Source organism: Tasmannia lanceolata, unplaced genomic scaffold (genome assembly GCF_043159265.1).
Source record: "Tasmannia lanceolata isolate RefF3 unplaced genomic scaffold, GAP_Taslan_0.1 ptg000002l, whole genome shotgun sequence".
NCBI lineage: Eukaryota > Viridiplantae > Streptophyta > Magnoliopsida > Canellales > Winteraceae > Tasmannia > Tasmannia lanceolata.
The window spans coordinates 7,279,090-7,304,840 of record NW_027518679.1 but is presented as its reverse complement, the minus strand read 5'-3'; the positions used below and the strand labels follow the sequence as shown (position 1 = coordinate 7,304,840).

The window sequence follows — 25,751 nt, the reverse complement described above, 5'->3', positions numbered from 1 at the left end:
ATCTAGACAAGGACGACCGGCAAGATCCAGACAACAGTTGGGAACTCTATGTAGACGGCTCCTCCAATAAACAAGGGAGTGGGGCCGGCCTCATTCTAACAGGACCCGACTATTTCATCGCTGAATACGCCATTCGGTTCGGATTCCGCGCATCAAACAACGAAGCTGAGTACGAGGCATTGATAGCAGGAATGAACCTAGCAGTCCAGGTGCACGCAGATCGGCTCAAAGCCTTCAGCGATTCAAAGTTGGTTGTCAGCTAGGCGAATGACGAATTTGAAGCAAAGGACTCAAGGATGGCCAAGTATCTTGCTAAAGTCCAACATCTCATAAAAAAGCTTCAGAGATTTGAAATAGAGCGCATCCCCCGGGAAGAAAATGCGAAAGCAGACGCATTATCCCGACTAGCAGCATCAGGGTACCTAGCGTTGGGACGCATATGCGTGGAACCTATGAAGAAAGACACCATTGAAACTGAGATCAAGGAGATAATGCAAGTAGAAAGGGAACCGTGTTGGATGGATGAAATTATTCGATACATTCGAGATAGGAAGCTCCCGGAAGACAAAAAGGAAGCACGCCGAGTGATTCAAAGAGCATCTCATTTCAGCTACGATGGTCAAAGCCTATACAAAAGGTCCTACACATGTCCATACCTGAAATGCCTTCACCCCATCGATCCTAAATAGTCCTTACAAGAGGTTCACGAAGGTATTTGCGGCGAACACCTAGGGGGGAAGGCGCTGATACGAAAAATACTTCTAAGAGGACTTTATTGGCCCACCTTAAGGAAAGACGCTCTAGATCTCGTCAAGAAATGTGACAAATGTCAAAAGTTCGCCCCTACTTCCGATCAACCGGCAGCACCACTAGCTCCCATCACCCGTCCGATAACGTTTGCAATATGGGGCATGGACATCTTGGAGCCCTTCCCTCGGGCGCCCGGGGGACGAAATTTGTAGTGCTAGTGGTAGACTACTTCACCAAATGGGTAGAGGCAGAGCCCATAGTGGAAATCACGGAAAAAAACATTCAGTCTTTCTTCTGGAAATCAGTAGTGTGCCGGTTTGGCATCCCGAGGGTGCTCATCACAGACAATGGAACCCAATTCGACAGCAGAAAATTCAGAAGGTTCTGCGCCGATCAACAAATCGAATAAAAAAGAAGGTGGACGAAAGGTCAGGTCGATGGGCCGATGAACTTTACCGCGTACTCTGGGCCTATCGAACCACTCCTAGGGGCCCAACAGGGGAGTCCCCGTTCAACCTGACCTTCGGAACTGAAGCAGTTATCCCCGTGGAGATCGGTGTTCCGTCCTCCCGTGTGCAACACTTTAACGAAGAACAGAACCATGAAGGCCTAAGGATAAACCTCGATCTCCTTGATGAAGTAAGAGAAGATTCCCAACTTCGGGTGGCAGTCTACCAGCAAAAGGTCGCCCAGTACTACTACTTGAAGCTCCGACAAGGGACCACAAGGTCGGGGACCTAGTACTAAGAAAGGCAGCCGTTTCCCAACCTTGAAAAGTCGGCAAACTCTCCCCAACTTGGGAGGGGCCATACAAAGTAGCCCAAGTCATCCGACCAGGCAGTTTTCGATTGGAAACCCTCGGAGGGCACTTGCTCCCGCACGCATGGAACTCCAAGAACCTCAAGAAGTATTATCAATAGCAAAGCTCATGTTTTCTATATAGCCTTTTTGTAAATAAGAATGTGATTGAGAAAGGAAATGTAAACATCCATGATATCAATGAAATGAAACGAGGTTTATGATCATTGCAGACTTCTCAATGAAAAAGTAAATCTAGAAATTCCATTCCAGGTAACCAAAGAACCAGTCACTTGCTAACCCTCCCGAGAACTAGAGGACAACCTCAGGTTGGGAGAGATGAGGCATGATTACAGGTTAGACATATAATAAACCCGAGTTCTTAAAACTCAGGTCAAACCATAATATCCAACTAGGTCGTGCATTCAAATTCCGAAGACGATCTTGGACGAACACCAAGACCAAATCAAGCGGCAAAGAAAAGCCATAAGCCCCAAAAAGAAGCGGAGGGCGGGAGAAATCCAACGGCCGCCGACCCATAAAAGCCCTCACATTGTAGCAAAGGGCAGAAATCTCAATCTGACCGACCCGGTCCCGTGATCAAACAAATTTGCTTAAATGACAATCAAGCATCGATCGACAAGGCAATAAATCACAAAATTTAGGCAAGTCCTAAATTCATCAAACACTAAACCATGGAGCATCCACCATGCAAAATATAACAAGATCTCTCAAAAACAAAGCAGTCAGAACTTCACCCGATAGTTCATACAAACCATGAAGGGCTCACCATGCCAAAACACAAAATAAATAAACCTCAGCTGAGAAGCAGGAAAATAAAAGCCTAAGAACCAAGGGCCTCCTGATCATCAGGGAAATGACATCAACTCGCTTGTCGGAGACCAAGGGGGGGAGCATGGCCATACTCGTGAACAGCATCCCCAACCGCAGGATCATCAACTGGATCAGTAGAAGAGCTGGCGAACAGGCTCTCCCAAGAAATATCTTCAAAATCAAGATCAGTACCCTTGTACTTCCTCACGATAAGACCTTTACATGCATCAAAGGCTTCGGCATATGCGGTAGAAATGAGGTCATCACACTCATCTTGCTTCTCGTCCGCGGCCTTTTTCTTGTCTGCCAAAGGCTTTAAGGCTTGGTCATCCAACGCCCTTCGAATCATCTCATCCTGGGTATTCTTTAGGCTGTTGTACTCCTCAATCAGATTCTTTCTCGCCTCCCTCGATGATTTCAACTTCGTAAGCAGCAGACCATTGTCTTTGTTGGCCTGGCCTAACTCTTTCTGGAGATCTGTTATAGTGTGAGCAAACATGTTTGATTTCCTCTCCATATCAACCCAATAGCAGTTCAACTGCAAATATAAACAGCAAGTAAGAAGACAACCAGAGCTACCAAAAGCAGTACACAACCAATTGAAAAGAGGATAAGAATAATTACCTGATAAATCGATGCAAAACCGGACCCAAAGGCCGTATCAGCAACTTCTTTCTCAATGCGCATAGCATCCTTCTCCAGCACAACCTTCTTGAGTATTTCTCGGGCAACGTCCGGATTGGCAAACGCAGTATCCGTTCGAAGAACGGACCAGTCAGGGCGAAATACCTTGTCCTTGCTATTTGGCGCAATGGTGGAAGCCAAGCGCTTTGCCCCAGCCCCAGTTCCAACACCTGATTCTTTGACCTCTTTAGGACGAGTCTTTTTATAAAGCTGTGATTAAAGAGAGAGGGACTTACCGGCTGTAGTAGGCCTAGCTCCCCTTTCCTTCTCCTGAATCGGACGATCAAGGGACCCTTCCGGCTCCTTCCTTCTCTATGCTTAGCCCGCCATCACTCGCTTTATCTCGACCTTCTTCGCAACATCCATAACTGGAAACAAGACAAAGAATAAGACGTTATAAGGCAATCAGAGAATACGATATGATCAATGAAAACAAAAGAATAACAGAAACATGAATTCCAACCAAAAGCAGGCCTAAGGCACCTACTAGCTGAAGTCGCGGAGCTAACTCCGATGCCTAACAGAGTCTCTTCACTATCAAGGGTCTTACTATAGACTATTGGCCCATCCTTCCAAAGATGTGCCTTAAGAGCCCTAAAGGATGCCAGATCATCACCTGACAACTCGGGCTTCTCACTCATCGACCTCGTATCTATGGGATCCCACACTAAGGAAACTTCCCATCTCTCACCCGGATTGGAATCGTCTAAACTCACATAGAAAAACCTACTTTTCCACTTGTGAATAGAGGAAGGCAAACCATCTATAAACCTGATGTCAGGTAGCTGGCTTAAATAAATCCAGCTATCTGAACGGTTCTTTATAGGACTACAACATCGATGGAACACCTCAAAAGATGAAACCGACAACAATTCTCCAACAACCCTAGCATCTCCTTCATCACATATATGAAACCGACAACAATTCTCCAAGAGTTCGGGGTAATTTGGGACGGTGCTAAGCTATAAAAACGCAACACCTCTGTCACAAAAGGATGTATGGGAAATCTAAAACCGGCTTTGAGGGAATCCTCGTAAATGCAGACATCTACATTTTCATTGGGAGTCCGATCACCTGCTTCCGCCGATCGCAATCTAAATCGTTCCGGAAAGCAGTATTTGACTCTGATGAAATCTAACTTGGGTTCACTTAGCATGCTGGACACGGCGAGAGCCGCCTAGTGATGTTTCACTTCGGCATCCATCTGTGCCTCCGCGATGATATCCATAATCCTATCCAACACGGACATGCGGGGAACTCCCTCTACATGACCCCACGATTCTCCATCGGGATCATGATCCACTCCCCTATCGAAAAGAGACGCTAACAGATTCGGACCCGTGCTTTGGTCCAAGATGGGATCCTCACCCACTATGTCCACCTCCTCATCACTATCCGCAACATGAGGGCCTGGAATCCCTCCATGATAACTCTGGTCAGCCACGGTCTGGTCGCCACAACCCCTAGAGATCGATCTAGTCCTCTTAGAAGAACTAGTTCCAGAATCACTATCGGTGGAAGAAGTCTCTCCCAAAGACGAGCTAGATCCAGACTCGACCTGAGTACTAGAGCTACTACCACTACCAGACATGAAAGAAAAAGTTGAAAAGTAAAAGTACAAACAGCGAAGAAGAAGTTACCGATGAGAAGAATAAAAACCCCAAACTCGACAAAGAACCAACACAACTGATGAGACCAGGGGAGAAGAGCAAAGCAAGGAGCAAAGCAAAAGAAGTTAGAAGTGAGGATGGAAGAGGGAACCATCTCCTTTTAAAGATGACCGAGGACTGACAACCCTTCGCGAGGATTGACAACCCTTCGCATTCTCAAATACCACGACGCCATGTGTCCTGGCAAGCCAAAAACCATTAAATGGCAGGTACAATTTACGAGGAGCCACACCCAACTTCAAAAAATGCGCCCGAAGACATCATTTGGAGCTAAAAAGCCGTAGTTGGGCATTTTGTTGAACACATTGTGGGCTTCTTCAAGCTCCCACGCCTCACGCACACAACAATAGACTCGGTCTCAACGAATGGGACACGCACACAACAATAGACTCGGTGTCAACGAATGGGACGTAGAGCTAAAGAAGTTGTGCTTAGGCATTTCGTCGAACACATGGTGGGCTTCTTCAAACTCCCACACCTTGTACACGCGACAATGGATACGGTCTCAACAAACCATCATCAAATACGCAATGATGGAAAAAATGCGAACTGCGTTCACCTGGCCCCTCGCTCTTCTTATCCTGTCAAATGAAGCGTGGGTTGGATCCAAAGAGTTGTGCGCCCAAAACCGTGAAGGTTATGCCTAAAACTGTTGTGCTCCAAAACAGTAGGTTATGACCAAACCCTCGAAAACCCAGGCAACCAATCCTAGCATGCCTATATGCATATCAAAAAAGCATGTCAAAAAGTAAAGATGAACCCATGCAACCGATCCTAGCATGCCTACATGCATGTCAAAAAGCATGTCAAAAAGTAAAGATGATCCTAGCATGCCTACATGCATGTCAAAAAGCAAAAATGAACCCATGCAACCGATCCTAGCATGCCTACATGCATGTCAAAAAGTAAAGATATCCTAGCATGCCTACATGCATGTCAAAACGCAAAGATGAACCCATGCAACTGATCCTAGCATGGCCTATATGCATGTCAAAAAGGCAAGCATGCATGTCAAAAAAGCAAGGATGTAGTCGATCCTAGCATGGATTTGGCCAAATCCTAGCGTGGCCTACATGCACATCAAAAAAGCAGGGATGCAGCCGATCCCAGTATGAAGCAAAAAGTTGGGATCGGCCCCAGCCAATCCCAGTGTGAGCCAAAAAAGTTGGGATCGGCCCCAGCCGATCCCGGCATGAGCCAAGAAAATGGAATCTCGGATCGGCCCCAGCCGATCCCACAATGAGGCAAAAAGTGGAATCTCGGATCGCCCCAGCCGATCCCTACATGAAGCGCAACCCGCAAAAATTGAACTCCCGGATCGGCCCCAGCCGATTCCAATATGAAGCACGAGTTGAGCCCTCAGATCGGCCCCAAGCCGATCCCGATATGGAGCACAAGTTGAGCTCCCGGATCGGCCCCAGCCGATCCCAGTATGAGCCAAAAAAATGGAACCTCGGATCGGCCCTAGCCGATCCCAGTATGAGGCAAAAAGCGGAATCTCGGATCGGCCCCAGCTGATCCCTACATGAAGCGCAACCCGCAAAAATTGAACTCCCGGATCGGCCCCAGCCGATCCCAATATGAAGCACAAGTTGAGCTCCCGGATCGGCCCCAAGCCGATCCCGATATGGAGCACAAGTTGAGCTCCCGAATCGGTCCCAGCCGATCCCAACATGAAGCAAAAGTTGAACTCTCAGACCATCTCTGGCCGATCCCAATATGGGACCCGTACCTCGTAAAATCTCAGGTCCGCAATAGCCGATCCCAATGTTGGAACCACTGCCCGATCGCCATATGGGGCGCGCATACTAAGAAATTTTTGACTACATGATATCGATCCCGAGGCAACGCTTCAATGCCCTGCATCGCAAAGCTTAAGATAGTTGGTCAAGCCAAGATCAGGAGAACTTCGTCAGATCGGAGCGAAACCCAACTTAATCAAACAATTTGGGCCATCCAAAATCGGCCTAAATGACGAACAAGGACGGAAAACAACGAAGAATCCGATACTCAAACTTTCCCAGGCCATAAATACAGCCTAAGGAACTAGGGGGCATTTGTTGGGGCCCAAAATTGATCATCCAACCAGGAAGTGACACGTGTCCTCTGGTGGTATACCTTAATTACCCCCGCTATCAGGGAATAATTAAGGAGCTAATCCTAGAACGTAAAGGAAGCGTTGACCCTCCGCCCAACCACAGGGTGACACCTATCCAAAGGGTAAAAAAGTAAATCAACTCTAACCACCTACTATAAATAGTCATCCGAGGCTCAAAGGTAAGGGTCCAGAACCCGAGATATTACTATTCATTACTATTTTTGGTCCAAAGATGAGATCATACGCTGACTTGAGTGTCGAAGGGCCAATCCGGAGCCACGACTCCGGGTTGGTCTTCTGACCGGGTGCTACCTTGTCCAGGACTCATCTGAGTGCAGGACCCTCTCTGTCAGACGATCAGATCAACATGCATTCCATTATCCGATCGTAACCCAGCCAAGTTCTCTCTTCTTGAACTGCCACATCACATTGACTGTTTTTAACCACAGCACCTATGTTCCTATTGATTAGGATATTTCTATTGCCTTATGCAAAGGAAAGCGTGCCTCATTTGATCCTTCCACCTCCGTACGCAAAGGGAATCCCACCTCAGCCTCTTACCATATTTCTGGGTTTTCCCGTGATTCCTTATCTCGGTCATTTCGTTCCATTTTTTCTATTATTACCTATTTGCTTGTCCCGTGTAGGGTTGCAGATGTTATATCATCTCCAAATTTCTGTGGTGTAGGAAATCAAGGCAACGATGTAAAGCATGTCAACTCAAGAAGTCAATTTTTGGCTGTGTAATCTCCTTGAACTTGGTTTGAGAGATTTAGTGATGTTGTGAAGATAATTGGATATAAACAAAATTATGTTGATCACACCTTGTTCATTAAGAGAGGGGTAGTTTCTTGCAACCCTTATTGTTCGTGTTGACGATAGTGGTGACACGGGTCTCTTGGTTGCCGGGTTTTTTTTTCCTTGGATTTATGTGGGAGAAAAAAATTCAAGGAGATTGGTGGGAAAAAAATGTCCTAGAAGTAACCCGGTAAAATAAAAATCTCAGGTTGAACTGTTGGGAAGAAAAATATTCTTCTCAAGCTTATTTTTGGTTCCTGGGATTATTTTGGTTCCTGGGAGTATTTTTTTTTCCTTCCTGGGGTTTCGTGAGGGATTATTTTGGGCCCACCAACCAAACGTGGGTTTCCTGAGGAAATCCCACAAAAGTCCCAAGAATAAAAAAAATTCTGACAACCAAACGGAGCTTCAGATTCAATGATTAAAGAATTTTGTGGCCAAGGAATTTGAGATAAAAGACTTGAGAAATCTTAAATACATTGCTAGAATTAAAGTTGGGGCGAGAATAAGTGATGGACCTTGTCAAAGACACAATAAAGTTGGGACCAAAACTAGAATCCTACGAAAAAGGATATTGTAATTCCACCACATGCTTTTTTATTATCTTCCAACAAGAAGTGAATATTCCATTGAAACCGTCCGAACCCAGGGCACTTTCTCCTAAGTAGTTACTGTTAGGCCTAAAATCGGTAACAGTTACGGCAGTGACGTCAGAGCTGAGCTGGAGAACCCAAGGAGCAGATGTGAAGGAACTGTGTTCTGCACAATAGCAAACGAGGTCAGAAGACCAACCCGGAGTGTTACTTCGGACAGGCCCTTCGACACTCAAGTCAGTACGAGCAAGAGTGCAGAGCTGGTTTTAAGAGTGGTGGGAGAGAAGTTATTACCCTCTGATTTCAGCTCTGAAGGCCCTTTTATAGAGGGAAACCTGGGGTGGTTGGATTACCTACCACAGGACAGGTGTCGGCCCATTATAGGTTCAAGTTTACCTACTTTGAGGTAATTACCATATTGCCCCTGTGCGGCAGTTGGGCTGATGGTGGGCCATCCTGGGGCTACGTGTCGACAGCTAATAGGCTGCTGTTTTTCCTACCCCATCAGTTGCCCTCCAGTTCTCCAAGTCATTATAGTGATTCGGGGAAGTGTGGCGAGTTATATTCCTGAACGGGCGGAGTCTGTCCGGCGAAGCCGTTTGCCCAGCTCGCGGAATTAGTCCGGAAATTTTGTCCGTTCGGAAAGGAAATCAGTCCGGAAATCTTGTCAGTCCGGCCAGGAAATCAGTTCGAAAAATCAGTCTATCCGGCCTGGGAATCAGTCCGGAAATTTCGTCAGTCCGGCCAGGAAATCAGTTCGAAAAATCAGTTTATCCGGCCTGGGAATCAGTCCTGAAATTTCGTCAGTCCGGCCAGGAAGTCAATTCGAAAAATCAGTCTGTCCGGCTTGGGAATCAGTCCGGAAATTTCGTCAGTCCGGCCAGGAAATCAGTCTGGGAATTTTGTCAGTCTGGCCTGGAAATCAATTCGAAAAGTCAATCCGGAAATTTCATCAGTCCGGCCAGGAAATCAGTCTGGGAAATTTGTCAGTTCGGCCTCGAAATCAGTCCGGAACTTTCGTCTGTCCGGCTTGGGCCGGACTGATTTTGTCTTGTAGCGATCGCGCCATATTCTGTTCGGCTTGCGCCAGACTGATTTTTGTCGCGTAGCGAATCACGTCATATTCTGTCTGGTTTGGGCCGGATTGATTTTTGTCGTATAGCGATTCGCATCATATTCTGTCCGGCTTGGGCCGGACTAATTTTTGTCGCGTAGCAATTGCATCATATTCTGTCCAGCTTGGGCCGGACTGATTTTTGTCCCGTAGCGATTGCGTCATATTCTGTCCGGCTTGGGCCGGACTGATTTTTGTCGCCTAGCGAATCGCCTCATATTCTGTCCGGCTTGGGCCGGACTGATTTTTGTCGCATAGCAATTCGCGTCATATTCTGTCCGGCTTGGGCCGGACTGATTTTTGTCACGTAGCGAATCGCGTCATATTCTGTCCGGCTTGTGCCAGACTGATTTTTGTCGCGTAGCGATTGCGTCATATTCTGTCCGGCTTGGGCCAGACTGATTTTCTTGACGGACACAACCGCCTTAAAAGTTATCCCGTACACGAGCACCTTCCGGATGTCCCTTAGCCCTTTGGAGATACGCGTGTATTTGCTTACGCCCTTTCCTCAAAGTGTGTGTCCGACATTAATGAAAGACATGTGGCACCCTACAAGGGCTTTCGAAGTGTGTGCCCTCCATTAAATGCTAACTGCCTTAGATAAGGCTTATAAAAAGGAGGTTTTCACTCTTCATTTCTTATCTTTTCACTTTTTACCTTCGCCTTCTCCTTTCTGCTTTTTGCTCTGCCAGTTCGGCTCGTGTAGCTCGAGGTTGTGAACGTCTGCTGACTTTGGAGCACTTCTCTGTTCAGACCGGTAATCTTCTTGAGCGCGCCTTTTATTCGTTTCTTTTTTTGCGTTCATGTCCTGTAGTAGTTCTAGCTCCGAGTCCGATCAAGGTCCGGTTCAGTGGCGTCCTCTTCCAGTAGCTCGGGGTCTAGTTCGTCAGGTAGGACCCAGAATAAGCCGATTAGGACTCCAGGGCCAAAAATGGCAAGTCCTGATGTTAGTGTGGAAATCGTAGATAATGAGTACGAGGTGGTTGAGGATGAGGTGATTTTGGATCTGAATACCATCCCGCTCCCAACGGATAGTTATCTCCGAGCAGAAGCGAGTGTTGGTAGTGACGCCGCCGAGGCGTCCACAACATTTCTTCCTGGCCGGGCCGTTGAGGTCGTAGCTAGGGCCCGGATGGACGCCAATCCTCAATACAACGTACAAGCTCTTTACGAGGAGAACTTCCTTGATGAGTCCATGATGGTGGACATTAGGGATAGGTACTGTGTTCTCCCCAAGGTTTGGGCTGAGGGAGGCAGTAGAGGGAGATAGGGCTTGCAACGAAAGCTCCGACGTTTGTATATACGATGAGTCATTGAGGGCCGGACTCAGGTTCCCTCTGCACCCATTCTTCGCCACGGTCCTTCGATATTACAGGCTGGCTCCGGCTCTTGTTCCGCCGAACTCGTGGAGGACGCTGACCGGGTTCGTATATCTCGTCCAGGGCCGGCTTCAGAGAAGTTTGTCTGTGTCGTTGTTCCGTGCTTGCGCGCACTTGAAGAGGCACAAGGACGGGGGTTGGATTTACATTAGCCAGTGCCCAGAGGTGAAAATGATCACTGGTATCCCATCTTCCATACATTTATGGAAGAGCAGGTTCTTCTACGTCGAGGACAGGGAGTCCACTGAGCCCTGGCCGGTTCCTCTTAGGTGGGACACCCCAGATACAATTGCGATGAGCCGCAAGCCAGTCCTTGAGGGCAAGGATCTGAGAACATTTGCCTTAGTCCGTGAGGAGCTGGACTGTGAGGGCTTCATTCATTGTTCGGAGTTCCATGAGGAAGCAGTTCTGGTCGGGCTCGGCCTTAGTACCGCGACCCCGGCACGTATGTGGCTAGTCCTGCTTTTAAACCCCTTTTCCTCTTTTTGTTGTTTCTGACTGGTTTGTTCGTCTGTATTGACTTTCAGAAATGCAGAAACAGTCAAAGATGGAGAGAGTGAGGCAGGGAGCATTCGGGAGGGCCCAGCAGGGCCAGAAAAGGAAAGCCGCTGAGATATCGAGTCCGGCTCCAACCCAGGAAACGCCGCCTCCCAAAGGCAAGACTACATTGAAGTTGGTCGGCGCCTATGGCCGGGGGACAGGGTCCTCAAAGTCGGGTGGAACATCCACCGGAGCCCGTCCACCCCCGGCGAGATCTGGAGACAATGTTTTTCGGCCTAACTAGGCCGTTCAAAGAAACGACTCCAGCCTTGGTGAGAGCCGGGTAGCTGTGGAGCTCCTTACCAAAGTTCTCCTCAGCATGGACAAGCTCCAGGTTCTCAACGAACCTCCAGTTGCGGCCGACGAGGCCATATTCTCTTCACTTTAAAAGGTAAGAGAGCCCGCGAGTTTTTTTTTTTTTTTTGTCTTTTGCCTCGCTTTCTTGTGATAACACTTTGCTTGCCTGTAGATTGGATTGTACTATAACGATCTTCGGGAGAAGAGCAAGAAGTTCTTCGAGGCAATAACAAAGTCCGAGGAGGAGAGCGGGCGGCTGATGAAGGAGGCAGAAGAGCTTCAAAGGTCCATTGGACAGACGGTCGAGGAGAACAAGCGGCTAAAAGAAGAGTTGGCCGCTCAGAAGGAGAAGGCAGCTGAGGCCCTCAACGCACAGAGGGAGAGAGCCCGGGAGAGGCAGATTGCGGCGGTTCAGAAAAAGGAGGACGAACTCTTCAGTTTGTCCAACGAGTCCTACAAGGTTGGATTCTTTGACTGCCTTGAGCAGGTTAAGGAATCCAACCCGGCCGTGACCTTGACGGGACTGGTTCTCCCTGACCCACCGGCGCCTGACGACGATGAGCCGGGCACCACAATCGCCGTAGTGGTCCCGGAGGCGGACCCATCACGGGGTGGTGGCCATGGGATGCCTAGAGCTCCCCTTCTTTCTTCTCTTTTGATTTTTTTTTGTAATGGTCCTTTGGAGACCCAACTTTTGTAACAGCCTTTTGAGGCTTTATTTTTGTAATGGCCCTTCGAGGCCCTACTGCAGACACCCCATTTTGCTCTGCTGTAATCAACAAAGAAGTTAGTGTTCTTGTTATCAGTCTTTTTCAGTGTTTCCCATTCCCATGTCCGTTCCTTATGCTTTCTCAATCTTTCCGATCATTTCCGCAATGTTCCGTATTTTTCTCTTCGCTAAGTGTTGAGAATGGTTATGAGAAGAATCCAAGCCAGGGGAGAATTCGGACCCATTCGGTGGGCCCGTATTGAACATTTATTGAAATTTGGACCCGTTTGGTGGGCCCGCATTGAACATTTGTTTAGATTTGGATCAACAGGGGATACGCATATTGTTTTAATGAAAAATGAGTGTTGAGCCTACTTCGATTCAGTGCATAAAGATGCCCATCAAGGGAATAGTCAAGATTTTAGGGAGGTTATTTTAACGACTAATTTTGTTGCGACCATCAAGTTGAGCTATTCAGATAATCCTTGGAAATGGTTTTGAGGCACAACTTTATAAATTAATGGTTTGGATCATCCCTTGGGGATGATATTTGGAGGATATAAGTTGTCCATGCCATGGCCTGTCAAAGTGAACGGATCAAATCAGCTCATGGAAATGTTCTAGCAGGTGCAACCAATTTATGTCAAAACCCATCAAGTGGGTCCTTCAGATTATCTCACTTAAGAAGGGGAGCACCCAATTTATATCGTGGTCCACCAAATGAACCGTTTGGATCATCCCACGAATGTGATTTATAGGATATGCCGATTTATATTATGGCCCAATCATTTGGACAGTTGGGATTACTTCGAAGAAACCAATTTGAGAAGGGCCTTGGTCGAATGTAACATGAAAGAGTTTTGCCATTTAAAGTAAATACGAAAAAATCAAATGAAAGTGCCGTTGGTTCGGTTCCTCTCTTTACCCAAGCTGATCTCCATATCATTTTTCAAAAAAAATAAAATAATGGAAAGTAGTAAGAAGAATAGCCGAATATGCTATTTCTATATTGAGGTAATGGTGGAACCCACTGGGCTTAGGGAAGAAAAAAAAAAAAAAAAAAGGAAAGAGAGATCGAGATTAATGGATGCCTATTCAAGACTTTCTACAATGTTGCTGTTTTCCTTATGCGTTCTGGCTTATTTCCAGATTCTTTTTAAAAAAAAAAAAAAAACCAAAAAAGGAAGAAGAAAGAAATTGGAAGTTGCTACCAAGGAATGAGGTTGTTGCTCTCTTTATCTTGCATGCTGTTGGGTAGTAAATCTCCATTTTTAGATATTTCTAAATTTTGAAATCGATCATGGCTGTACAATCGATCAAGGCTGTATAAAGAGAAAAACCCGAACAAAAAAAAAGGGTTCGGATGAAAAACAGCAGCTAGGGAGAAAGAAAAAAAAGAAATAAGGAGAGGACAAGGGGCAGCGGCTCTCACGGCTCTCCCTCTCAGCATCTTACCTTCTCCCTCGCTCAAGGGCTGGCTCGATCTTCACAAGTTCTGCTCTACAGCAGCTCCCTCCCTCTCCCACTCAACCTCCATCTCTTGCTCTCTTCTCATCTCCTCGGTGGAATTGGGCCATCTCTCCCTCCCTCTGTTTCCATATCCCAACAGAGCCTCCCTCTCCCTCTCACCATCCTGGGCTCATCTCCTTCTCCCTCAATCCCTCTCTGGACAGAAGTTGGAATTAAAAAAAAAAAAAAGAACAGCAAAGAGAAAAAAAAACAGAGTATCGGTTTTCACTGATACTCTGTTTCTCTCTCCCTTTCTCTTTCTCTCTCTCTCTCTCTCTCTCTCTCTCTCTCTCTCTCTCTCTCTCTCCACGCTCTGTTTTGCTCCCTACACCACCCTCTGTTTTTTTTTCTTTTTTTTTTCTTCTTCAACTTCCCACCACCCTCTGGTTTTTCCCACTCTCGGCCTCTCCTCTATTAATCTCTCTCTCTTTCTCTCTCTCAACCACTCCCCTCATCTCCCTACCATTTTATTTCTCTTGCTCATCCTCTCTCAATCCCATCATCACTCTCCCTCATCCACCCTCCACTCTCTTATCCTCTATGTCACCCTCTATTTCCACACCCTCTATCTCTCTCAAACTCTCTGTCTCTCATTTGGTCTCTCTCACTCTCCTCTATTAATCTCTCTCGGCCTCTCTCTCACTCTCAATCTCGCTGTTCTTCCCTCTCACTCTCTCCCTATCTCTCACACTCCCTCTCCTCACAGTGGTTTTTTTTTTTTTTTAAAGAATAAAGCGAAAGACGGCGGAGCGGATCGAGCGTCGACGGGACAATTTCGATTTTTTCACTCTTGGACTCGGCAGAGATCTCGCCTAGAGGTTAGTACACTATTCTCAGATTTTTCCCAGATGATTTGGCATTTTTTATGAATTTTGCATGGTTTTTAGCATTTAATTAAATTTAATTCAATATTAAATGTGTGAACTAAAAATCATGATCTGCATGAGTGTTTCAAATCCGTTTCGTCCCAAAATTTAATACGATGTTTTACTTAAATAGAGTAAAATAACTATCGGATCGGATCGGACATTTGATCAACGATTTTTTAGAATTTGAGTGAAGAGTAGAATTTTATTTAAAATATTGGCTGAGAAATTACGAAATTCGAAAAAATAGCCATCTCAGGGTGATCTGTTTTTTGAAATTTTAAATTTTTCTTGTGTTCGTCACATCAGAACAAGGTTGGAGGATGTTTTCCAGAATCGTAATTTTCTCGAAAATCGTGTTTTAAAAATAGAAAACTCTTCAAAAATATATTTTCGACGAAGAAAAATAAAATATATACTAAACGAATTTCAAAATTAATGAAATTTTGTAGGAAAATATTATAATACTGATACATTCTACCATAAAGTTTTGAGAATTTTTGGAATTGGTTTGACATATTATTTTATGCTTTCTTTGAAAATTATCAGATTTTGGGAGAATTGTTACAGACATCAGATCACCGATAAAATTCTCAAAAGTTTTACAGTAGTCTTATATTTCATATTTCTAGTTTCTTTAAAGTTTTCAAGTGATTTAGATCTTGTTTCATATGGGATGTAGTGTTAATTCATAATCTGGTCTGAAAATTAAACAATCCTAAACTGATAGTAAATAGTTTCTAAAATTCATGAAAATCTCACAGCATGCTATTGTTACTTATATCTTACTACTGTAGAAATTTCATTGAATTTAGATTTCCATTTCTAGTAGTTTCTGTGTTATTTTTGCAATCTGGTCAATTAATTGTTAAATCAAAATTAAATATGAGCTTAATGTAAAAATCTGCAAAAATCTTCCAGTAAGCTACATCTCATCATATCTTGCTTCTGTAGAAGTTTCAACTCATTTCGAATTCGTTTGCAACAGTTTCACTTGTAAAACCACTCATATGGTTTAAAATTGATAAAATTCATTGAAAATCCGAAATTAATTGAAAATCATCTGAAAATCTCTAAAGAACCTTAAATCTCTGTCACATATTAACTCCTTAATCCATTAAAACAGAAATTTTAGGATCTTTAGATTTCCCTGGAAAAATGGCCAGTGTATCCATAATCGTATCCCAATTGCACTCGATCTTTGACAATTTGAATATTTAAGCTATAGCATGTTGTTGGCTCTGAGGTTCACTGTCCACGAAAATCCTGAGATATGCCAGGCAATAAGATCCTATAACCTAAGTATTAAATTGCACAAGGAAAGAGCGCACGATTTCCTCCCTTTGATGCCATTCAAGGCCGAAATTGGTGAACCCTAGAACCATTGGTAATCCTTGAATGTCCAGAAACCGAAAATCCTTGAAATCTGAAATTAATTAACTTCAGGAGCTTGAATCGATTTGTCTCGAGTCTTTCGGAACCATTGGATTATGGTTTCCGATATAAGAACCATTAGAGCCCAAATTAGGAACACTAGTGTCGTGTCTTGTCCTAAGTTTTAGGGAGTCTTAGGTTTTAGGGAGTCCTAGAGTTAGGAGTCCAGCCTCATCACGGACGCTTGCTATGGATAGCAACCGTGCCATAGGTCAAGTTACACTAGTCACCTCACTCTTCCATAGGACAAGCCTAGTAAACTAGGATGTAGGCTAACCTGCATTAGTCTAAGGAACAACTTGCATTTAGATAAGAATCATATAGCATCTTAAATGAAATCCTAGGATAATAAAATCCTCAACTTGAATTAAATAACTCCTCTTAAAACTGTTGAAACAGTCAAATCAGTCTAGATCGGTGTCTTAGTTGAGTTAGGCATAAGTAGCTTAGCTTAGGTGCACCGAACTACGTCGACTCTGATCCCAGTGAGGCTTGGGTACGTAGGCAGCTTGGATGTCTAATGGCATACCAACCGCGAGTCGGCACTACAACAAATTGTGGTGTTTTGTATATTAATTTTCTTGTAAATGCTTAATCAAATCACTTAGGATTTTCCATGAAATTAGAATTTTAGGATAACTTTCACTTAGATTGAATTCAAACAAATAAAAAAATCAAGATACACACTTAGGATCTACATTGAAATTAGATCATAGGATGCATGTCACTTAGTTCGCACACTAACATAGAGTTGAATGAGCCATTTAAAATAAATTTAAAAGAGTTAGCTTTTGGAATCGAAGACCGATTATCGGGCAGGAATGGTGCATGTGGTGGATAACTCCCCATACCTTCCATTCTCGTAACCAGGTAGCGAGTCTAGATTTCTGGTTAATTATGGGTCCTAGATCCCACATCTAGGTGGCGACTCTGTCAGTCTCTTTTGTGTGGAATTCAGATTGCCTTAGTGATCCCAAGTTCACATAAAAGATGAATTAAAATCAATCGTAAAATGCACACGCCAATCGCGTGGGTACGAGAGACCAAGGGAGAGCGTGGCGGCTCACGCCCCACCCCCTCTCGCGAGATTGGGTCCCACACCTACTTCATGAATGGAAATTAAATTTTGTTGTCCACCCCTTCTCCACTTGTTTGTTTCTGGCTTATACTTTTTGATTCTATACTGTGTGTCGATAACACTCCAGACAGGCGTTTTGAGCTTCGGTTGAACCTGGTCCTTGTGGGGGCAAACCGTGGCGAACCAAGCAGCGAGTACCCTAGTTTTAGTAAACTGGGTTTCCAAGTGATGTTGGTTTTGTATCTGGGCTTGTTCCGGACCAGGAGTGCGCTCCCGGTCTTTGCGGAGACGAGCCGTGGCGAACCAAGCAGCGAGTACCCTAGTTTTAGTGAACTGGGTTTCCAAGTTATGTTGGTTTTTCCGTCCGGGCTTGTTCTGAACCAGGAGTGCGCTCCCGGTCTTTGCGGAGACGAGCCGTGGCGAACCAAGCAGCGAGTACCCTAGGTTTAGTGAATTGGGTTTCCAAGTGATGTTGTTTTTTTGCGTCTGGGTTTGTTCCGGACCAGGAGTGCGCTTCCGGTCTTTGCGGAGACGAGCCGTGGCGAACCAAGCAGCGAGTACCCTAGTTTTAGTGAACTGGGTTTCCATGTGATGTTGATTTTTTGCGTCTGGGCTTGTTCCGGACCAGGAGTGCGCTCCCGGTCTTTGCGGAGAAGAACCGTGGCGAACCAAGCAGCGAGTACCCTAGTTTTAGTGAACCGCGTTTCCAAGTGATGTTGGATTTTTCGTCCGGGCTTGTTCCGGACCAGGAGTGCGCTCCCGGTCTTTGCGGAGACGAGCCGTGGTGAACCAAGCAGCGTGAGGAGATTTGCAAAAGAATTTCTATCATTCACATTCAATATATATTTACAAAGTCACTTTCACGCCGGGGAGTCTACTACTGATAGTATTTGCGGAGGTTCTTTGAATTCCAGGCATGGGGTAATAGGTGCTCCTCCAGCGTCTCCAGCTTATAACTTCCCGGACGAATCACCTCTTTTACTCGGTACGGCCCCTCCCAGGTCGAGGAGAGTTTTCCGACCATCTTTGGTTGGGAGATAACAGCTTTTCTTAGGCTTAGATCCCCTGCTCGGAATTCTCTGGGGCATATCTTCAAATCGTGATAGTTAGACACCTTCTACTTGTAGGCGGCGACCTTGATTCGAGACTCTTCCCGGGCTTATTCCAGTAAGTCCAGATTTGCACGGAGCCCATCCCCATTGAGTTTCTCATCAAATTTGGTGACTCTAGGAGACGGGGCGCCCACATCGACGGGTATCACGGCCTCCGTCCCAAAGGACAAGTTGAATGGTGACTCCCCCGTTGATGTGCGCGGGGTGGTACAATACGCCCATAGGACATGATAAAGCTCATCTGCCCATCGGCCAGCCTTCTCGTCCAGCCTCTTTTTAATTCCCTGAAGTAGGATTCTATTCGTCAATTCTGTCTGCCCATTCATCTAAGGGTGCGCCACTGAAGTAAATCTCTGCTCAATCTTCAAGTCAGAGTAGAATTTTCGAAAGTTCCAGCAGTCGAATTGTCTTCCGTTGTCTGTTATCAAGACGCATGGGATCCCGAATCTGCAAATCACGGACTTCCAAAAGAAGTTCTGCACGTTTTGCTCTGTGATCTGGGCTAGAGGTTCGGCCTCCACCCACTTGGTGAAATAATCGATGGCCAGTACTACGAACGTGCGCCTTCCAGAGGCCGGTGGAAAGGGGCCCAAGATGTCCATCCCCCATACTGCGAAGGGGAGTGGGCTGTTGATCGGGGCCATGGATACAAGAGGCTGGTGGATGGTGGGAGAGAATTTTTGGCATCTCTCGCACTTTCTAACCAGATTTAGTGCGTCTTGTCTTAAGGTAGGCCAATACAGGCCTCTTAGCAGCACTTTGATTGCCAGGGCCTTGCCCCCCAGATGTTCTCCACAAATACCTTCGTGTGTCTCTTGTAGAGCGTATGTGGCGTTGATTGGCCGGAGGCACTTTAGGTATGGGAGGGTATACGACCTTTTGTACAGGCTCTCACCGTCGAGGGAAAACCGGGCTGCTCTCTGTGTCACTTTGCAGGCTTCCTTTTTTGCTTCGGGAAGCTTCCCGCTGCGAAGATATTCAATGATTTCGTCCATCCAGCAGGATTCGTGATCCACCTGCATTACTTCAGCGGCCTCATTTTCGATACTAGATTTCTATAGAAACTCCATGCATATCCTCCCGAGAGTGGTGTATCCGGATGCGGCCAGTTTAGACAGCACATCTGCTTTTGTGTTTTCTGTTCTGGGGATTCTGATGACCTCAAAACTGCTGAACTTACTGGCTAATTGGCGGACTCTGGAGAGGTATTTGATCATACGTTCGTCGCGGGCCTCATAAACCCCTTGAATCTGGTTTGCAACCAGCTGGGAGTCACAGTACGCTTTTAGCCTTTGGGCACTGGTCTGGACTGCGAAATTCATGCCGGCGAGGAGGGCTTCATACTCTGCCTCATTGTTGGACGCGTGGAATCCGAATCTTAGGGCGTAGTCTAGAGTGAAGTTGTCAGGCCCGGTTAGAACAAGACCGGCTCCACAGCCACCCTTGTTCGAAGATCTGTCCACGTATACTTCCCAGAGCGGTTCGGTGGTCGATGAATCCTGTCCTGCGGGTACGGGGATGATTTCTGTTTCAGTTCCATCTTCTGTTTGCTCCTCAGTTGTGATTACCCTTTCCAAAGCTGGGGTTTGGACAACTTCGGATTCGGTGATCTGCTGGGGGATGGTGCATTCAGCCGCGAAGTCTGGCAGCACTTGAGCCTTGATTGCCGGTCTTGGCATGTACTGGATATCAAATTCGCTCAGCTCCACGGCCCATTTTACGAGTTGTCCTGAGGTGTCCGGCTTATGGAGAACTTGCCTGAGCGGATGGTCGGTGAGGACCCTTATTGTGTGATCTTGAGAATACGGCCTCAACTTCCTGACTGCCATCACCAGGGCTTAGGCCAATTTCTCGACCCGCTGGTACCTGATCTCGGCATCATAGAGAACTTTGCTGACATAGTAGATAGGCTTTTGCTGGCTGTGCTCTTCACGAACTAGGACAGCTGCTAGAGCCGTGGGACTTACGGACAGATACAGGAGTAGCTCCTCACCTGGTTCCGGCTTTGTCAATAGTGGCGGAGAGGACAAGTACTGCTTCAACTCCTCGAATGCGGTCTGGCACTCCTCTGTCCAGGGCGCAGTCTTGAGTCCTTTGACGGCGTTGAAGAAGGGTAGGCACCTCTCTGCAAATTTTGAAATGAAGCGCCCCAGAGCGGCCACCATTCCTGTGAGCCATTGTACTTCTCTGATGGTTTTTTGTGGAGTGAGCTCCACCACGACCTTGATCTTCTCTGGATTGGCCTCTATCCCTCTTTGGCTTACCATAAACACCAAGAGCTTTCCCGAGCTGACGCCGAAAGTGCACTTAGTGGGGTTAAGTTTCATGTTATGCTCTTTTAGGACCTGAAATGCTTCTCTCAGATCGGACACATGATCCTGTGCACTTCGGCTTTTGACCAGCATGTCGTCGACATAGACTTCCATGTTACGACCGATCTGATTCCGGAAGAGTTTGTTCACGAGCCTCTGATACGTGGCCCCGGCATTTTTTAGACCGAAGGGCATGACATGATAACAGTAAGTCCCCTGATCCGTCACAAAAGAAGTCTGGTATATCTGACTTATACATTCTGATCTGGTTGTATCCGGAGAAGGCGTCCATGAAGCTTAGTAATTCGTGACCTGCGGTGGCGTCAATGAGCTGATCAATTTTCGGGAGTGGATAGCTGTCCTTGGGACAAGCCTTGTTCAGATCACTGAAATCAACGCAGGTCCTCCATTTTCCATTTGTCTTCTTCACCAGGACCACGTTTGCCAACCAGTCCGGGTATTGGATTTCTCGAATGAAGTCAGCCCTTAAGAGCCTCTCCACTTCTTTTATCGCCTGCCGCCTTTCAAGGGCGAAATGTCTTCTTTTCTGTTTCACCGGCCTGCAGGTTGGGTCAACACCAAGTCTGTGCGTGCTGACCTCCGGGTCTATGCCGGGCATGTCAACGGGAGCCCACGCAAAGACGTCTGCATTATCCTGAAGAAATTGGGTGAGACTGTGCCGGGTGCTGCTGCTTAGAGAGGAGCCGATCTGAACGACTTTCTCATTATCGTTTTTGCACAGAGGGATGGAGATGAGGTCTTCGGCAGGCTGAGTCCCCTGGGCTGAGTCCCTCAGGTCGAGTAGCTCAATCGACAGCTATTCCACTGCATTCTTGCCTTTGTGTGCCATGGCATAGCACTCTCTGGACTGGGGCTGGTCTCCCCGGACTTCTCCCACGCCGTTTGGCGTTATCAATTTCATCTTCTGGTGATACGCTGAAGCGACTGCACGGATCAGGTTCTGGCCAGGCCGTCCCAAGATAGCGTTATAGACCGGAGTGGCCCTCACTACCAGGAAGTTGACCATGGCGAAGGCTTGGCAGGGCGGCTCTCCGACGAGGACTGGGAGCTCAATCTGTCCCTCCACTTTGACGACCTCTCCTGAGAAACCGAACAGATCTGAGTTCGCCGGCCTTAAGCGGTCGTCACCTATCATCATTCTCTCGAAAGCGTGATAGTACAAAATATCCGCCGAACTCCCGTTGTCGACCAGGATTTTCTTCAACTCCCAGTTTGCGACGAGCATGGTTAAGACCAGGGCATCGTCGTGTGGCAGTATCAGGTTGTCGAGGTCCGCATCTGAAAAGGAGATCTCATTGTCCGTCTTCATCTTCTTGCTGCATGTGTGCACGGCGTTGACTCGGCGTGCGTATGCTTTTCGAGCAGCAGACGATGTGCCCCCAGCCGCCAGTCCGCCCATAATTGTGCCGATGACCCCCTTGGCTGGGATCCATGTGCCTCTGGTTGCGAACTGGATGGTAGAGGAGATTGACCCCGGGCAGGGGCGGTTGTGAACGTCGAGGGCTCCGGCCCTGGGGACTCTTCTCCCTGCGCTCAGTTCTGTGGCTGTCGCTTATGACTAGGGGTGTAAACAAGCCGAGCCGAGCCGAGCTTGGCCAGGCTCGGCTCGGCTCGGTCAGGCTCGCGAGCCTTATCGAGCTCGAATTATATTAATTTTACACCCCCCATCTTCCCTGGACAGCCCTATCTAGTATTTTTTTACTACTCTTTTTACACTAGGGGGGTGGTCCAAGTAACAAATGGGGTTCCAAAAAAGAAGTGACAATTTTGCCTCCCCCTTTCACTCCCTAGACAACCCTTTTAGTGTATATATTAATATATAATATATATATATTTAAATATATTAAATTCTTAACGAGCCTTAACGAGCCGAGTCGAGCCGAGCCTGGCCTAACTCGGGCTCTGCTCGGCTCGTTAAGGATTCGGGCCGAGCTCGAGCCGAGCTCGAGCGAGCTTCCGAGCCCGAGCCAAAATTGACACCCTTACTTATGACATACTTCTTCAAGTATCCCCGGCCGATCAGCAGCTCAATTTCTTGCTTGAGCTGCCAGCATTCGTCTATGTCGTGACCGTGGTCTCTGTGGAACCGACAGTACTTCGACTTGTCTCTCTTACTTCCCTTCGAGATCATCTTGGTCTGATTCAACTTAATTAACCAAGGGATAAAACTAGGGTGAAATTAGTAAAAGTTTTCAAAAGGCAAAAGTTTTATAAACATCCTATTCACCCCCCTCTAGGTTCCCAAACCAAGTCTCTACTTGGATTTCAATTGGTATCAAAGCTTGGGCTCTTGATTAAGACCCTAACCGGTTAAGAGTTAAAAGATCAAATTTTTTAGCACCTTAAAAGATGGGATCTAGACTACCTATTTTGGATGGTTCGGATTATGGATCATGGTTGATCCATATAAAGACATACTTAAAAGGTCTAGATAAATATATGGTAAAGATAATTGAAAATTGATATATTTTAAATGCTAAATCTAAAGGATTAAATGAATATAATAAAAAATTATCTTTACTAAATACAAAAGCCCTAATTGCAACATGTTGTGCATTACCACCACACATTTATGAGAAGGTATCCTCATGTACTAATGCTAAAGAGATTTTAAACAAACTTGAAAAATCTTGTCAAAGTGAAATCCTATGCTTAAATGGAATAATTGAGAAGTCTAATGAAAATGCATTGAAAAATATTGATTTCACATTTGAAGAACTACATTGTGCTTTTCAAGATTTGAATAAGAAACTTGAGGATCAACTAGCTAAGAATTCAAACTTGAAAAATAATTTAGCTAGTATTAATAAGGAGTTTAGGGAAGTAGAAAAAGATCATGCACATCTTAGTGAAGAAAATGAAATGCTTAAAAATAATTTTATTGAATTAAGTGAAACTATTGTATCACTAAGAGAAGAAAACCAACTCCTTAAAGAAGAAGAAGAAAAGATAAAAATGTTTCCATCTCTTGAATCAATCAACTACAAAATGCAAATCAATGATTTGATAATCAAGAATGAAACATTAAGGTTGGAAAATCATAAGTTACAAGAGCATGTAAAATTCAATTACCATCATGATCACTCTTGTAATTCATCATGTTCATCCCGTCCATCTACCTACTCTTATGCATCTTGTGACTATTGTGGTAGATTTGGACATTACAAGTTTAAATGTACATTTAAACTTGTAAAAAGTAATAAGTTTGTTTGGGTTAAAAATGACTTATCACCTAGGACAAACTTGCTTGGAACCAAGATGGTTTGGGTTCCAAAACCCCCAACATGATCTGTATTGTGTTTATCTTAGATTAGGGAATGTGCTTTAATTTTATATCATATGAAAATTTGTTTGGATACAATATAGTTGTCTTGCTTGAATGCCATGTATCCATATTTTGTGCTTCAAATGATTACCTTTTGAAAATCCAAAGTCTTTACGCTTGAAACTTGATTTTTATAAGACTTTGATATCTTGCACTCAATTCTCATATCTTTTGGAAAAGGTTCCCTAGATATCCTTTGATGTCTAGTATTTGTTTTATGCTTCAATGTGAGAATCTTTTGAGAATATGTTTGTATAGATATCATGTGATTACTTTTATTCACATGCATCTATGCATGTTGTGCTTAATGATCACATCTTTGTAAAGAAATAAAATATAGATACACTAGACTTGTCATGTTTGATCCTTATGTATCTATGATTGGCTATTCATACCATATGTGACATGAGACACTAGGATTGTCTAATTTGTTATCCCATGTCATTGTGCCTAGTAGAAGTACACTATCCTCTTTGGTATGAATAGATATTTGGCTAAGTGCAGACACTATGACTTAGATCTTATTGCACTTAGTATCCATCCACATAACATGCCACACTTGAACTTAATGTGAAAACCATAATTGATCCTTATAGAATATTCAACCATAACTCTTGCCCATGTGTTCAAATTAAAACTTCAAGTACATCTTTAAAATTTGAACCATTTTTGGTAGTTGATAGGAGTTAGGTTAATTGATCACATCATTCTAGCAAAACCAAAATAAAAGAAACCCATAGGTTTAAAGACTTGAACTTAAATGAAAATTTTTTGACAATCAAATAGTATTTGAGTGAAAGTTTTATGCCAAAATATTATTCTTTAAACTTTATTTTCCTTGGATCTTTCCCTAGAAACACAAAATGATATAATATGTAGGGAAGTTGAAACATGAATCTAGATTAAATGTATGACTTGATATGAAAATATCATAGGAATCTAGAATCATATTTCGGCAGTTACTCACTTGAGAAAATTGAAATTCACTATGGTGGTTGTATACATTAGATTGTTGATGAGCACATTTATGTGTGAATTATAGGTAGGAAAAGCACGCATTTCTCTCATTTAAAGCGGTGCTACTAAGGTATTTTTTGTGTTTTTGGTGTTTCAGGTTGTTTTCTAGATTTTCACAGAAAATAGAGCTAAGAGATGGAATTGCAAAGAAAATTCAAGGATCTATATGGTTTGCAAAGATGAAGTGTGTGTGATTTGGATCTCTACCTTCTCACTGCCGGTTACAAATTTGGGAAGGCAAGTTGGGAAAACAACTGATTCGTATTTTAGTATTAAAATGAATGGTTCGGATTACACCACACTGAATTCCAAGCTGCTGGAATTCCATGTTGCTGCTGGAATCAGTTGCTGGAATTCTATGTTGCTGCTGGAATCAGAAGCTGGAATCAGTTGCTGGAATCGAATTAAAGCTGCTGGAATCAGTTGCTGGAATCGCAGCAAAGCTGCTGGAATCGAATTGGAATTGAACTGGAATGGAATCAGGTTGCTGGAATTAGCAAAGCTGCTGGAATGAGAAGCTGGAATCAGTTTTTTTTGCAAACAAAAGAGGCATGATGGCATGTATTACATGCAAAAGTAGCCCACGTTTTTCTTTGGAGAAAAATAGCAATTTCCTAATTGCTATACATGCAAGTGGGACCCACTTGGACATGGGAGGAAAATAGCATGCACTCATTCCCACGTTTTGATTTGGGTATAACAATAGTAGTTTTTAATTTACTTTGTTGCTATTATATGCAACAATGGTGGGACCCACTTACATTTGCTAAAATTCATTCCCTATTTATATGAGATTTTATATGGTTTCTAATA

The 25,751-nt window shown here is 45.0% G+C and overlaps 2 protein-coding genes across 4 annotated transcripts; both read right to left on the bottom strand.

Moving 5' to 3' along the window:
* Nucleotides 1-2,198: 2,198 nt before the first annotated feature.
* On the bottom strand, nt 2,199-5,496 carry LOC143882312 (uncharacterized). Of its 3 annotated transcripts, none has more exons than XM_077385842.1 (4): nt 5,296-5,496; nt 3,303-3,434; nt 3,007-3,236; nt 2,199-2,920 (listed from the first exon to the last, which is right to left on the bottom strand). In XM_077385842.1, the coding sequence occupies exons 3-4, from the start codon at nt 3,067-3,069 to the stop codon at nt 2,432-2,434; spliced, it is 552 nt and encodes a 183-aa protein (XP_077241957.1). In that variant the 5' UTR covers nt 3,070-3,236; nt 3,303-3,434; nt 5,296-5,496; the 3' UTR covers nt 2,199-2,431. The 3 variants fall into 3 exon arrangements, with proteins under 3 accessions (XP_077241957.1, XP_077241967.1, XP_077241975.1); XM_077385852.1 differs by lacking the exon at nt 5,296-5,496 and adding an exon at nt 4,707-5,281; XM_077385860.1 differs by lacking the exon at nt 5,296-5,496 and adding an exon at nt 3,554-4,649.
* A 12,814-nt stretch (nt 5,497-18,310) lies between these two features.
* On the bottom strand, nt 18,311-20,092 carry LOC143887886 (uncharacterized). Its single transcript, XM_077392130.1, has 2 exons — nt 19,526-20,092; nt 18,311-18,547 (listed from the first exon to the last, which is right to left on the bottom strand). The coding sequence occupies exons 1-2, from the start codon at nt 20,090-20,092 to the stop codon at nt 18,311-18,313; spliced, it is 804 nt and encodes a 267-aa protein (XP_077248245.1).
* Nucleotides 20,093-25,751: the final 5,659 nt, after the last annotated feature.

Coding starts and splice junctions, on each gene's coding strand:
- LOC143887886 (XM_077392130.1), bottom strand. CDS start 20,092: ATGGCAGTCAGGAAGTTGAGGCCGTATTCTCAAGATCACACAATAAGG. Junction 18,548..19,525: donor CGTACTGTGACTCCCAGCTG/GTTGCAAACCAG, acceptor ATCCTACTTCAG/GGAATTAAAAAGAGGCTGGA.
- LOC143882312 (XM_077385842.1), bottom strand. CDS start 3,069: ATGCGCATTGAGAAAGAAGTTGCTGATACGGCCTTTGGGTCCGGTTTT. Junction 2,921..3,006: donor GTTTTGCATCGATTTATCAG/GTAATTATTCTT, acceptor TTATATTTGCAG/TTGAACTGCTATTGGGTTGA.